This window comes from Prosopis cineraria, unplaced genomic scaffold (genome assembly GCF_029017545.1).
Source record: "Prosopis cineraria cultivar Desert tree isolate PC_DT_omini unplaced genomic scaffold, ASM2901754v1 PC12, whole genome shotgun sequence".
Lineage (NCBI taxonomy): Eukaryota > Viridiplantae > Streptophyta > Magnoliopsida > Fabales > Fabaceae > Prosopis > Prosopis cineraria.
The window spans coordinates 34,022,422-34,038,921 of NW_026555343.1; the positions used below are offsets into that span (position 1 = coordinate 34,022,422).

General features: G+C 30.5%; 1 protein-coding gene across 1 annotated transcript; it reads left to right on the plus strand.

Annotated features, from left to right (window-relative positions):
• Positions 1-255: 255 nt before the first annotated feature.
• LOC129289612 (mitogen-activated protein kinase kinase 5-like) lies at positions 256-2,004 on the plus strand. The gene has a single exon (XM_054926403.1). The coding sequence runs from the start codon at positions 577-579 to the stop codon at positions 1,621-1,623; it is 1,047 nt and encodes a 348-aa protein (XP_054782378.1). The 5' UTR covers positions 256-576; the 3' UTR covers positions 1,624-2,004.
• The last annotated feature ends 14,496 nt before the right edge of the window (positions 2,005-16,500 follow it).

Here is a 16,500-nt window from a genome sequence, read left to right on the forward strand (position 1 = left end):
CTTGAAGCAGTGGGAAAAACGCATTCCATCGCGGGGCCCACATACTTTTTTAAAAAACTTGCCACGGGATGCAAATGTCCTGGAGTGGAGTGCTCAGATCATATACATGCATTTACTAAGATCACAATCTACACCGTGATACTCAAGTGCAGCTGGTGCAATCTGATTGGTCCACGCGCTTCACAGACCCTCTAGGTGCGTGGACACTCCTCGCCCTTTTTAAACATCGATTCCCTCTTTTGATAGCAACCTCTTCTCCTCACATTGTTATATCAATCTATCTCTCTCTCCCTCTCCCTCTTACTTTCTCTCCCTGAAACTGGCCCTCGCATTTTACAGAACGTACCCATTTTCTATATATCTTCTTGTTTCTGTTTCCTCTGTTTCCGTCTTCTCGGAACCTTCTCTATCCTCTGTCATGGACTATTTGTATGTAGTCCAGCACCGAATGAGTTCCTTCATCTCTCTCTTGAAGAAACAGATTTGATATTTAAAGGGATTTATACTTTCCATTTTTTTTTTCAAATCTCATCGTACTTCACTCGGATTTTTCCCATACTCTTTCATTGAGAAATTATGAGGCCAAGTCAGCCACCGCCGGGCACCGGAGCTTCCAACCGTGACCGTAAGGGAGGTCGCCGTAAAGACCTAACCTTGCCGTTGCCGCCGCGAGACCATTCGAGGGCGGTGCCTCTTCCTCTTCCCCCTTCCAACTCGGCGCCCTCGACGAGTCACCATGCCGGCCCAGTTCACCAGCTTATCCCCTTCTCCGAGCTTGAACGGCTCAACAGAATCGGTAGCGGGAGCGGCGGGACAGTCTACAAGGTCATTCACCGACCTACTGGTCGGGTTTTTGCGCTGAAGGTTATATATGGTCATCACGAAGACTCCGTGCGCCGACAGATCCACCGCGAAGTCCAGATCCTTCGCGACGTGGATGACCCGAACGTGGTCAAGTGTTACGACATGTATGATCACAACGCTGAAATCCAAGTGCTTCTCGAGTTCATGGACGGTGGGTCCTTGGAAGGGAAACACATCCCCGACGAGCAGCACCTCGCAGATCTAGCTCGTCAGATTCTCCGTGGCCTCGCTTACCTCCATCGCCGCCACATCGTTCACCGAGACATCAAGCCGTCGAATCTTCTGATCAACTCGCGCAAGCAAGTCAAGATTGCGGACTTCGGGGTGGGTCGGATTCTTGCGCAAACCATGGATCCGTGTAATTCATCGGTGGGGACGATCGCTTATATGAGCCCCGAGAGAATTAATACCGACATCAACGATGGACAGTACGATGCGTATGCTGGCGATATATGGAGCCTTGGAGTGAGCATACTGGAATTTTACGTGGGTAGGTTTCCCTTTGCGGTGGGAAGGCAAGGCGATTGGGCCAGTTTGATGTGTGCGATTTGTATGTCTCAGCCGCCGGAGGCGCCGGCGACGGCGTCGAGTGAGTTTAGGGATTTTATATCGCGCTGTCTGCAGAGAGATCCGTCACGGAGGTGGACGGCGACGAGATTGTTAGGGCATCCTTTTATAAATCCGGGAATTCGACAACAGAACCCAGTTCATCAGAATCTTCATCAATTACTACCTCCACCTCGCCCGCTTTCTTCTTAGTTATCTTTGTTTTCTTTTCTTTTCTTTTATTTTCCTTTTTAATCATAAAACGACTTCCTGTAATTTTTGAAAAGATGGGTTGGGATTTGATTCTTAGGGAAAAATTGTAGAATGGGGCTTTCAGACTCAAATCAAATCAATCTTGTCTTGATAAGGTTTACCAGGAAAGGAAAAATCTGTCACCTTGGGTAGCTCTAGCTCAGGTTTCCATTGCATTCTTTCAGCTCTACATATTCAATGACAGATCAAATTTAAGAGAATGTTGTGCAGTTGGCATTTTGAAGCCCTCAAATCTTGTGTTGTTGCCTTTTCTGATCATATCTGATGTGGTAATTTTGGGATAGGACTATGAATGAATCTTTGATCCATTTAATGTTTTCATCTTGCTGGTACCATAACATCACCCCCATGCTTTGTATTGTATCTGAAATCTCCCTGTTTTGGCCTTCTTTTTTAATGTAACGACAATGTTATTGCTGGCGACATCTGCTTTGTTTGCTTCATCTTGTTCTGATTTCAAGCAGGGATGGAAGGGATAAGCATGATAATGTAATGTTACATTGTAGATGAAGAAGCTCAGTCTCTTCATCAGTGAATATATACAATAATTTTGATAAGATGGGTCGGATAATAATGGAGTCAGGAATATTTGTGAGGTCCCATTTTGGTTCAGTCCTTGCATCTTTACATGTACAAAAGATAAACTCTTTTAAGGTCTTAATCTCAGACTTTAGCGTCATTACTTGACTGTTACTTGTAATTATAAGAATCATTGGTGGTTGAAACTGGAAAGTTGGAGCAGTGATTTTCTTATTTGAAAAAATAAAAATAAAAAAGGTGAGGCAGCTAATCTGTTGGTTGAATGTTAGCTGTAATAAGTTATTCTGATTGCCTTGCTCTGTAGTCTCTAGTGGAGTGAAATGACTCGCAATGGGTGAAAAGGGCGAAGAAATCTCATGTTGACTCTTTTGGGATGTTGCTTTTGTTTCTGTTGGGAAATAGAAATATGGTTATAGAATTGGCATATCAGGATCATCATCTCCTACATTCTGTGGAACAGTGAGTTTGTGAAAGTGCTGTGTTCTCTCTTTGAGTATATGTATAGAATTTGATCTGATCCTATTATGGAAGCTGTATGAGCTAGAGAAAGTGAAGAGCATTACTGTATATGCCAATTTCTTGAAATGGAAGGTGTGATATCAGTCATGTTACGCATCAAGCCACTGCTCAACGTTTCACCTTTTTACAATTGTATCTGAAAGTAATTGTATCTGAAAGTAGCCGAATTAAATGGTCAACTTGGATAGACTACTGAGAAATCACACCTATGACCCAAACAGAATTAGGGTATATTTTTCTTTTTTAGATGAGTTGAATTTAATGAGAATTTATGTAACTAGTTATAGATTAGTTACCTATGAGGCCTTTACATAACTGATGAGATTTGTAATTCTTGTCCTTGTTAAGTAGTACGAGTTGTATTTTTTCCTGTGTAGAGCTATTAAGTTCAATAACTAAGAAGAGAGCTATCACATAAACATATACTATTCCGATCTTTGATATAAGATGAAGTTTACAAGCTTTATATTTCTTAAGAAAAGTTTGCTCTAATCTTGAAATTTTGAAATTGTAAAAGAATTTGTAACTTTTTAATTTTATACTTTTTTGTAATTAATGATTACAGTAAATTATTGTTTAGAAATTTAAATGATAAATAATACTTTCTCCATTAATAAATGTAACGCATTTTTTGAGAGGTTGAATATTTAAAAATGCAAGGCATTTCAATGTGCAATCATTGTTCTTTTTTTAAAAGTGTTATTATTGAATAAATCACTTTATATTTATTTTATGATAAAATACCTTATTAAATGGGATAAATATAAAAAGATAAAGTTAGTTTAAATATAATTAATTATTTTATTGAAATGTGATATTTGATTAAAAATATTTTATTTTTTTTAACAAAGGGAGTAAATAAGAGGTAAAATTAAAGAAAACATTAATTACTCTAATTTCATCTTATATTTAGATTAAAAGAAGCTTGTAAATTTAGTTTTATATTATGGACTAGTGGGAGTATACTTTTTAGTTTCCAGGTAAAAATAAGAAAGAATACTTTTTAGTTCAATATAGAAATCATTTTTAATTAATTCTAAAAATAAAGAGGCGGTTAAATAATTAATATTTTTTTAAAAAAGACATTTTTTAATTTATTCTTATATTAAATGCATTATCTATAGAAATACTGTCTCTTTTATATGCAACCACTAACTCTGCTTATAGAAATTTGTGAAAGGAAAAAACTATGAAAAAAATAGTCTATTTTTTTAATGACTTATAAAAAAAATCAATTTCTTCACGAAAATGACTTTATATAAACAATATAAGATTGAAGGAAGTTCTCGAGGATATGATTTTCATGAATAAATAAAAAAAATGCAAGAACAAGAAAATTGTCCTAAGGGGCATTTTCATTTTCTGTTCAAATGTGAAATATCTATTGAACCTGTATATCTATTTGTAAATGAAAAGCTGGTAACAACTTTGATCATTATGAACAAATTAATGTAACTAGATTGAAATATTCATGGCTTTGGGTCAGCATTAATTTTATCTGAATATGCAACTTCGCGTGCTTCGAATTATAAATGTCCACCATTATTGGTACTTCGTGCGTACCCACATTCACAAAAAATGGAAAATGTCTCCTCCGTGAGCAGAAAATAAATTTTAGTTCTCATAAATAATGAATTAATTTTGTACTTTGTTTGGTGACTTGTATTTATATACCAAGCTAATAGTTCATAGTATTAATTAACGTATAGAATTGTTCTAACTTAACTAATAATTCTATATTACCAACGGGAGTTGGTCCGAATAGTAAGTAGCTCGATTTTATTTAAGTAAGATTTTGAATTCGAACCTTGTGTATATAAAAAATTTTCACTGAAAGACTCACCTACCATGCTAGGTGCGTGCCGTAGATCGAATCCGGATGTAGTTGAGGTAAAGTTTCGGTGAAACGGGTGGGCTATAAAAAAAATAATTCTATATTATGTCAATAGACTTTACATGTCAATTTAGTCAACTCATCTTTCTTTTAAGCATTGTTCTCAGAACTGAACCAAATTAGTCATTGCGTGATCATATATTAGTGAACCAATGCTCTAATTGATTCATGCCAATCTGGTTCCTATAACATTACTTTTAAATTAAAGCAATTGATGACCAAGAAAACATAGATCCAGATTATTTTTGAGAGCGACATAAGAAAACGTATTTGTGTATGAATTCACATATTATATTTATGCCTTGTTTGATATCTGTTTTTCAAAATAAAAAAGGTTAAAATCTCATTTAAACAAGTGTTTTAGATTTAAATGTTTCAAAAAAAAAGTTCTCATTTTTTTTAAAAACAAAATACATTACATTTAATTATTAAAAAACTATAATTAACTTAACCCAATTGTTATTATAAATCGATATCATTAGCCGCTAACAATAGTCACTATCAGCCAATTTTTTATTATAAAATTATTTTTAAACAAACATAATTAAACAGATTTTCATTTTGTTTTATTTAAAAAAATAATTCTAAAAACTAAATTATAAGGTCGCTTTTTAAAACAAAAACAAGAACACAATCAAACAGGCCATAACTCTCTCCATTCAATGTGTTCTTCTGCATACTAATTAATAATTTAATATATATATATATATATATATAACTGACATCATATTGGCCTGCGCTTGTGATTCATGGGCATATACAGGTGACATTGAACTCGACGAACTAAATAATGTTAAAATTTAAGGGACAAAAGCGTACGACACGATCAGGTTTCTTGTAGAAATGGTGGTGTCAGATAAAATTCAACATCTGGGAAATTGACATATCGATCTGCGATGATCTTTGCATGCAGATAGATTCTGTTTCTGTAGTACTTACTTACTGATGGAGAAAATAAATAAATTAAAAAAAAAAAGAGCAGGACTTGATTCTTATTCTGATTCTCCTCTCAGTTTTGTACTAATTTGCTTGTCACCATCATGTCTGATACTAATAATTCTTTTCATATCTCTGCTGTAAACTAAAAATGCTGAATCATTATTAATCATGTAACACTCTGCGTTTTATGTTAATTAATATTATGAAACATTTGTCTAAGATCATGTTTGGGAACTGTATATACGTAAGATCATTTTTTTGATGAAATGTTCTGAGAGATTTGAATTATTAGCTTTTCAGAAGCAGATGGAACCTCTAGAGGAACAACAAGACTTTGATTCTGATGAAGCTAATAAGGTGTCCTGTCTTGTACGCTAGAGTTTTCAAAGCAGAGCCAAGATATAAGCATATATTCTATATTAGTTGGATTATTAATTAAGAATCTTTCATGGATTGTACCTCCTGGTCTCTGATTAAGCATGTATATCTTTTTTTTTTTGGAGAATATCAATAAAATATCTTCAAAAGAATTTAATAATTAATAAGAATTTTAAATAAGTAAATATCGACAATTTCTTTTTGGAGACCTTTATTAATGTTCTCCGTGTTTCTTCTTTTCAGCACAACGAGCATATTATTAGGGGGATGACAGTTAAGTATCAAAAAAAGAAATTAAATACTCCCTTCATTTAAAAATATAAAGATATTATCCTATCTTTTTATATTTACTTCTATTAAATACTCTATAGTAAATATAAAATTATTATCAATAGGAACACTCTTTTTAAAAAAGCAATGATTACACTTAAAAAATTAAAAGCACTTTATATTTTTTAATATTTAATTTTTTAAAAAATAACTTATATTTTTAATGGAAGGAATAACAATTAAGTCCTTGATACATTTTTAAAAAAATTATTTATAAATATCAATTTAAATAATTACAAATTTAAAAAATATGATACTTAAATTATAAATATAATAATTAGTTTGTAATTTAGATTTCTATTTACAATTATTAAAATTAATATGTACAATTTATTTTATAAAAATTTTTATCGGACACCTAGCTGTCCTTATTTATTCTTTTAAGTCTTTATGATCATTCTCCCATCTTATTATCACTCCTCTGGCTGCGAAAAGAGTCACAGGAGAATATTTCTTTTCAGCACAATGCGTATATTATCATCATTCCTCTGGCATAAAGTCTATCTCCCCTCACAATATGATTGAATGCCAAAAAATCCCTTTCGTCCACAACACAATTGAATGCCACAAAGTCTATAAATAAAAAAAAATAAATATATAAACCTTGGATATTTAATTATATATAAATAAAAAAAACAAAATAATAAATATATAAACCTTGGATATTTAATTATATTTTCTCTCAAAATTATATTACTAATGAAAGCGTACTATGATTTCATGCTTTTTTTCATTAGAGTTAGTAACCTCGATCGTTAAAAGGAAAAGCGAAAAGATTAATTTCTAACAATAACATCGATCTTTCATTAATATTGAAAGAAGTAAAAAATAATAATAATAAAGGAAATTAGAAAAATAATAATAAAATTCTTTTGAATTATATAAATAACAATATAATCACTTGAAGTATCATAATTCTAATGAAATCTTTAAGAATTTCTGTGTCAATAAATTTTAAAGTAAAAGATTATTTTATCCTTACTGAAAATGACAAATCCCAATCACAATTTTTAAGGAAACACAATTTTTGTTCCATAAATCACAAAAATAAAAAAAAATCATAACTTGTCAAATGCAATTTATGTTATTATGAAATAAGCCTTAATCATAACTTTTGCTTAAAGAATTATAACTTCTGTTCTATAAATCGTAAGAATTGAATAAGAAATCATAATTTGTCAGTATAATTTCTATTATTGAAAAACAAGTTCTCAAAATAACAAATTTCATTCACAACTTTTATTTAAAGAATCATAAAAATTGAATAAGAAATTATAATTTATCAATAAGAGTAAAATGGTATTTTCAATTTAAAATTTATTGACAAAGAGGTCCTTAAGAATTTCAGTGAAATTATGGTATTTTGAAAGACTAGATTGTTATTTATATAATTCGGATGGATTTCATTATTATTTTTCCCACAATATATAGTTTGTCCTAATAATAACTAATAAATATCTTAATAATATCTAATGAATACAAAAAAAATTATTAAATCTCAACAGATAACAAATCTCAATACAATAAATCTCCATAAATAATATATCCTAACACTCTCCCTCAAATTCAAAAGCATCTTGAGTTTGTAATAGCTTGATTTAAAGAATAAATATCAATATATCTTACCACTCTCCTTCAAACTTATTATGCACTTGAGTTTGTAATAACTTGTATTGCTGGATATGAAGAATGTATGATAGGGATAGGCTTTAAGGAAAGCAAATATAAGCTCAAGGTGATTCTCTTATTCATGAATCATAAATCATCATTGAACAAAATTTTGAAATGATTTTCAAAGGATGAATCACTGAGAAAAGAAACTTGAGAGTAATTTTTGAAGAAATGAATCACTAAATTGAAAATTCTAGAGTCATTTTTGATATTTAAATAAAGAAAATTAGAAATATTTAATATTGAATTTTAAGTGCAAATATATCATCTGTTTATACATGGAAAAGCACTAAACCGCAAGTCCGTTAAGCTGAGAAGATTATTAGCTAATCATGTAATTAAGGTCACCACACCTAATAGTAATACCCCAAAGAAATTAAAGTGGTATTGACTTTAATTAATAATATTTAAGTTAATAGGTTTCCAAAACGACTGCCCAATTTTTGTCAACTTCTTTGAATTTCCATATTTCCATGCTCTACATATTTTTATATACATCGTTGACTTTCTATGCCGATAAAGTTGAGAGTGGGTGAGTCACCAAATTAAATCATATATATCAGTATATGCTTATTCGTCCCTATCCGTAGATTTTCAAATAATATTTAACTACCAAAAATTTCAGCATATGATGTCAGAAAACACTCACAAAAAGATACATCATATTATATTATAATTAGCTGATTTAGAGTTTTGGATCATAAATAAATTAAACAAACATGATCCAACTATGTTCATTCGAGAGATATATTAAGTTCACTTAGCTTTCTCATACGTTAATATAAGGCTGTGTAAATGTTCGGTTGTCCTATCTAATCCAATCTAACTTAGACAAGTTCAGTCCTATCCGATCCGATAAAAAATATTGGTCCAAAGGACTAAAGAGACTAAAAAAATTAGATTAACTTCTCGAGTTAAACTAGAAAAGACCAAACTCTCAAACCTCTTGATCTAATCCGGTTTTATAAAATTATTTTAATATAATTTTAATTATTTTTAATATATTTGAATAGTTTGAAATTTGAACTCAACATTTTTTTCATTTACATTTTGTCCTTCCATTTAATATAATTTTAATTTAATTTGCTATTAAATTGTTGTTATAATGTATTTTAAACATATTGCTAAAGTTTGTTGAATGTTGTTACTATTGTTGTTGAAGTTATGAATTTAAATTATTTGAATTATAACTAGAATATTTTGTTGTTGTTGTTGTTGTTGTTGTTTGAGATTGTTATGAATTTTTTATGATTATAAGTATTTTTATTATCTCAATTAAATTTATCAAGATGAAATAAATTGTTACCTATACAAGAAAACAAAAAAAAAAGTTAAGTGAGTACTAGACTATCAGGATTAGTTTCTAATCTTATGAATCAAGTTCGGTCATGTTAATTTTAGAGTTAAAACTAAATCGGACTAGACTATGGGTTGACTAACTCAATCCATTTCATAAAATAAATGAGACTTTAGATTAGGCTAAAGTTTAATCTTGTTCAATCCTTTATGTAGCCCTACGTTAATATATCAATACTTTCAAGTTTCAACATAACAAACTAAAGATTAAATCTATATAATTTAAAATTTTTAAATAACAATAATTTGATCATTAAGAAAATTTAAATTATAAAAAGTAAGTACTAAAAATTGAGTCTAATTTTTAAATATTATCTATATTTTATTATTAATTTTCTTAATATTTTTTATGTTTTATCAACCGTTTTTATAATACTCGATTAAAAAAACCTCTCTTTTTTAACAATATTTTTTTTGTATTGTTTGTTACATTACCTTAGTGTTTCAAAATTCACCTAAATATTAGGTATAATATTATTTTAATCTCCAAGTATCAAAAGCATGAGGGGGCTTTAAAAAAAATAAAAAGAGGAATGGCACTAAGGGCCCTAAAAAATCAAAATTTTACAGACAAAGCCTAATAGAATATGAAATTATTTTGAGGGTCTAAAGGCCTCATTTGTAATTATATTTTTTGGTAAAATGACCAATTTGTGCTTCCCATAACCAGCTGCTGAATGACAACTTTCTTCTTCTTTCTCTCTTCTTCCTCCCTCTTCCTTCTCCCTCTTCCTCTTTTAACATTGATGTAATAACCAAATCCATCTTCCTCCCTATCATGCTTCTCTATTCCCTCTTTTCTTCTTCCTCCTTCTTCCTTCTTTTTCTCATTTAAAGCTTTTTCGATCAACGAGTATGAGTAGGCGATCCACTTTTATCCAGATGACTATGGAGAAGACGATCAGGCATTTGTCCGATTACATTCCTCTTATGCTAACTAGCTTCTTGGAATGATCCGTCATAGTATAGAAAGAATGGATCAAGCTATTGCATTTGCCATTGCAGAAGAAACTTTTTTTACTTTTCTTAGGCTTGTCTTTGAGCTTACTTCGTTCATTCATCTTAGTCAGAGTCTTAAAAGCCTCACTTGATCTATTATCAGTTTTATTTTGTCAAAAAAGGACATAGACAGAGTTTGAGCCATATCAGTTTTATCTAGTCATACTGTACATGTCCATGTTTATTTAATGAAAACAAGTTATTATTTATGAATTTTTTATTATTTTTGATAAATATTTTTTTGCAATAGATAGACATGCTTTTGTGTAGATATTATTTATGAAATTTATGTTGTTATTGATGAAATTTTCATTGTGCAAATTTTGCAATTAATTTGTGCAGATATTTATGTGTATCATATTTATGCAAACCTTGTGTTGTAAATATATGAACATTGTGTTGTTAGCAGATGGATACTTTTATGTTATATACAAACTTTTTGTTCTTCATAAACTTGAGAAACTTTTTCAAATATTTAATTTAATCACACAAATTATGTAAAATAGATGGATATTGTATTGTTAATAAATGGATCTTGTCATGTTATATACAGACTTTTTATTGTTCATAAACTTGAGAAACTTTTTATTAAACCTAGCCAACTGATAAACTGGACACACATGGACTTTCAGTTTATAATATATGAAGATTGTGTTATGCATAGTGGATTTTGTATTATACATTGTTTGTCTAACTTGTATATTTTGTTAAACCTAGCCTATTGATAAATTAGACACGTATGGACTTTTATTTGAAAATATATGAACATTGTATTATGCATAGTGGATATTGTGTTGTACATTATTTGCATAACTCGTACATTTTGTTAAGCCAAGTCTGCTGATAAACTAGACATGCATGGACTTTCATTTGAGTATATGTGAAGATTGTATTGTACATAGTGGATATTGTGTTGCATATTATTTGCTAATTTGTACATTTTGTTAAGCCTAGCCTATTGATAAACTAGACATGCATGGACTTTCAATTGAGAATATATGAACATTGTGTTGTGCATAGTCGACATTGTGTTATATATTGTCTGTTTAACTTTTGCATTTTGTTAAGCTTGTCTTATTGATAAACTAGACACGCATAGACTTTCATTTCAAGTATTTTATTAGCCTAGCTTAAACAAAAATAACAAGTTAGGTGGATCATGTATGACACAACATCCACTACCCACAAGATGATGTCCACGAATGCTCAACAAAAAGTTCACACATTTCTAATATTAATAAGGGCAATTATATCAGATAAGAATTTTATGTTGGTACTAGCCTAAATACTAAAACAAGTACCCATATGATATTTTAAGTCCGATATATATAAAAAGTTAGCCACTATATCCAAAATGTCTAACAATTGTTTCTCTATATACAAACAAAAAATATCTATCATTTTTAATTATTTAAAAAATATTACTTGAGAATACTTCTATATACATAATTATAGTTTTCTATGTACATAAAAAAGGAACAATGTGACCACTTTTCATGCTGGGTTAGGATTCTTGCATGTCTTGCAATTGTGTCTAGCCTCCCCACATCTTGAACAATGATAAATCTTCTTTTACTTTAATTTGTAATGAACAAATTGATCTAGGTAAATGTTCACATATAGAAGCCTAACTTTTATTTTATATAACTCAAAGTTCAACATAAACAACTTAAAGTTCATTTGTGCATAGCAGATACTCCAACATCTTTGACAGTAGATTTTTTTCACATTAGGAGTCATATTTTATTCAATTCACATGTCAAAGTTCAATATGAACAAGTCAACTATCATTATTGTATAAAAACTAATCTACTCTAAAACTTTTACGACCAACTTAATGGTTTAGCAACCTTTAGCTTATATCAATAGGTTAGACTTAACTAAATGCACAAGTAGGCAAATAATGTACAAAACAATATCTGGGTCAAGCTGTTACAACATAACGTTCATATATTCTCAACTGAAAATCCATATGATTTTACTTTATCAGTAGGCTAAGTTTAACAAAAGGCAAACAGTGCACAATACAATATCCATTATGCACAACACAAGGTTCATATATTCTCACCTGAAGGTCATGTGATTCCAATGTATCATTAGGTTATGCTTAATAAAATGTACAATTCAACATTCAATAACAACTCAAGGTTCATTTTTGCACAACAAATACTCTAACATTTTTTATAGCAGATTTTTTTTCATATTTGATCATATTTTATTTAGTTCACATGTAAAAGTCCAATATAAATAAGTCAACTATCATTATTGTACAATAACTAATCCACTCTAAAACTTTCATGGCCAAAATGGTTTAGCAACTTTTAACTCATATCAGTAGCAGAATCATAAATAAACAAGTAAACTTGTAGGCTTAAACATTGTGTTTTGCACGAGAGATCTATTACAACTTTAACAAGTAAAAGATACACATGCACTAAATCAACAAGAGAGAAACAAAATTGAAGATCCTTACTTCTAAATAATGATAATAGAAGCTTCAAGAAACAGATAATGTTGCTCGAAGAAGAAGACAAAGAAGATTAGCAATGGCTGGTGATGTGCAAGAAAAAGAGGAAAAATCATGAATTATGCTTCATCTATCAACACCACAACTTCTGCACTCATCCACACCAGCGATGATCAACAACAACAGAGTGACGACTAGTGAATTGAGAAAGAAGACAAGAAAAGTAGTGAATCGTGCTTCTTTTGTTTTGTTTCTTTGAGGATTCGTGCATCATTTTTAATTCAAATTAAACATAGGGAAAAATAGTATTTTTGGTGTGAAGAAATATTGCAATTCGGGTCCTAAGGCATGTAGAGCAATTTCAGATTGATTTAGGCCTTAAGTGATATAAACTTTATTTTTAGGGCCCTTAATACCATTCCCCCAAAATAAAACAACTTCAAGAATGACAAAAAAAAACTCCTCAAACCACAATATAAGTCATTTTCTATGAGTTTTGCTTGGTAATATAGGCCATTGAATAGGTGTTATATATATATATATATATATATTCCTATTACACCCTTACTTTTGAATAAGTCAAATATCATATTTATTACATTTAAAGGCATGGTTGGAAAGACACTGAATTTTTTTAAAAAATAAAGATTATAACCAACTTTTTTGAAAAATATAAATTACTTAACAATGATTTATATTGTGGTCTAAAGAGAGTAAATAATCAAAATTTTTATTAATAATACTATACTATATTGGATATGTAACATCTTGATTCTAACTATAGATTAAATTAATCAATCAATGTCAGTTAAGTAAAATTTAGCATTAATTAGTTTGAGGTAATTAGAGATGGCTAATGGGTCTATTAGTTGTAGAAATAGTTTTTGGATCAAGTCCAAAGGCGAATTGGGTTACCTGAACCCAAATTGAGGGAACAATTTAAGCCTTTGAGTTTGTGCCATTTTTTGCGGCGGGTGCATCATGCATCACAACGGATGGTCAAAATTTTAAAATAGATGCTTGCATTTGTGAGCTACAAAACAAAACAAAAAAGAAGGGAGAAATTGAGAGAAGGTTATAGAGGGAGTCTTAGATTTGCTAGGGCACGAGCTCATTGACATTTTGAGAGTGTTTTGAGCTTAGTTCTATTCAGGAATGTCTTCTCTACTCCTTCTCCTTCTCTCTACACATTGTTGAAGTAATATATGGGGTTAAAAGAGCTTGATTTTCAAATTTAGGGCCATGGGTTTGAACCTATTATTTCAAAGAGGATTAGCGGGAGTTGATTAAGCATTCTATACCTAGATTAGATGTTTTCATAAAGTTGTGAGCTTGGGTTTAGGGTTTTGGATGAATCTTAGCCACTTTGATGAAAAATTTGAATTGTTGGGTGATATATTAACTATTATTTAAGTTAATAGGAGCTAAGTGGGGTTAATTGGAGTTAATAAACTCAATGAATGTGAGATTGTGCTTGTAGTTGGGAAGTTTAGTTAAAAAAGTGTGAATTTAGGAGTTGGAAGGGGTTCTTTATGTTAATTATTAGTGATGATTGTGGTTATTACTTGTAGATTAAATTTGTGGCACATTGCTTGAACTCAACTATAGCTCGAGAAACAAGTGATATAAAGGTGACCTTTGAGTTTTTAAAGGTTTGAGGTAACTAGAAATTCTACTTTATGCTAATTGCTTGTTAAATTAATTGTGATTGTTTATGAACTAAAGGAATGCCTTTTTATAGCTTAATAAACTTGAAATCATGTTCCTAAAGTTTAAATTGTGATATTTTTATCATTTGAAAAATGTTGCAAGTTTGGCAAACTTGAAACTAGAGCAATGATTTAAAGTTGAATTGAACATGCAACTTTGGATAGGTAAGTTTTGATATGAACCCTAGAATGTGCATTGCAATTGCATTGACATGTGGCTTGATCATATATTGAGTAGGAGTTCGCCTTAGGAGAAGTTTAGTAATAATATGTTGGATAAATTGGCCTACTGATCAAAAAAAAAAATCTTATACCCAAAAAATATAGACCAAATTTTGAAAATTTAAGATTATGGTCGGTTCATATTGATATATAAAAAATTTATCATCAATATACATGAATTTATCATTAAAATTTAAAAATTTATGAAGAGTTTATTATTTAGATATAACAGTATATCATTAACAAATATAATAAACAGGCCATAATGTAAAGTATAATAAATGTTGGGCTATTTACTTGGTTTAGTTTTATAACATGGGCTATATATGCAAAAGCCTCAAATTTTATCACATGGATATTACCAATACTATAGGTGGCCTAATGTTTAGTTTAAGGTTGGGTCTTCTTCAATTTTACTTAGGAATGAGTGTGAGTGTAAGTTACCCAACCCCTTGAGTCCTTATCATTACCTTAGACTAGGTGTTGGGTAGTGTAACATTCTAAAATTTGATCCAAAGGTTATATTAATTAATTAAGGGGTTTAATTAGTTACTTATGATAATTAAAAGTTAATTATAGAGTTTGAATGTCCTTTTTTGATCTACTAGACCCTATATGAACTTTAAAAGACCCTATATAAGCTTAGAGGGTTATTGGGTTGACTTAGGCCTAAATTGGTGGTCTTAAGTGATGTTGTTATTTTTGGGCCATTCATCACGATAGATGGTGAAGTGCATTGCAATGGACATAATAGGATTTTAAATCTCAAATCTACCATTTATGAATGCAGAAATTGAGTGTGTTTGAGAGAAAACCAAGAGGGAGGCATTGGAGCTTTGCTAGGGTTCACTATGGAGGCTTTGTGGAACTTGTTTTAAGTTGCAAATCTTTTGGATAAGCCTTCTTCTCATGTTTTGTTCATCTTCCATGGTTTTCTTTTAGTTTCTTAAGAGGGGGAACTATGGCTGAATTATTGCTATGGTCCAACTACTCTAATGACTCTATTGGAGTCTAATAAGGACTTTTTGCACTCCTAATCTTAGCTTTAATTTAATGGCAGTAGTTAAGAGCTTTAATGATGAGTTAAATATTAACCCTAATACTAAGTAAGCTAGATTAACTAATAAGAGTAGCTAGCAATGATTATTACCCTTAATGAGAGTTAAATAAGCTAATGAAAATGAGTTTTGAGATTGGTTGTGCTTAGTAAAAGTATTACACATTAATCATATTTAAAGGTTAACTAATGATGATTAGTCATTAATGCTGTTAATGGACTATTGATCATAAAGTATTGTTTTTTGGAGCTTGCATCTTGGAAATCCAAAGTTACACCTTTGAGGTGGTAAACCGAAGAGTTAAAGTAACCAAAAATTTAACTTTAGTATATCATTATGCTTGCAAACTATAATGTTAATGATGGCTTGGAATGAGAAATCACACACACACAAAATTAACAACGGCCGAAGCTTTAGCTAAGGAGGTTCAGTGGTTGCCATTGTCAGCGAGGCTCCAGTCATCGACGGTGGTGCTTCGGTAATGGTGTCTGGTTATCTTCAATTTAATCCTTGAGGACTAAACTCAAGTTTTGGAATCTTTTGGAACCCACTAAAAAATATGTTTCTTCCCAGGTCCTTAAATGAAATTCTCCCATTATAAAATGACATATATGCTTTTATGTTATTTTTCTCTTTTTCTTTTAGAAAAAAGGTATTCATATCATAATTTATTTTTTATTTGATAATCTAAAAATCTTTTATCTCATCTATTTATGATATTCAACTAGAAAATTA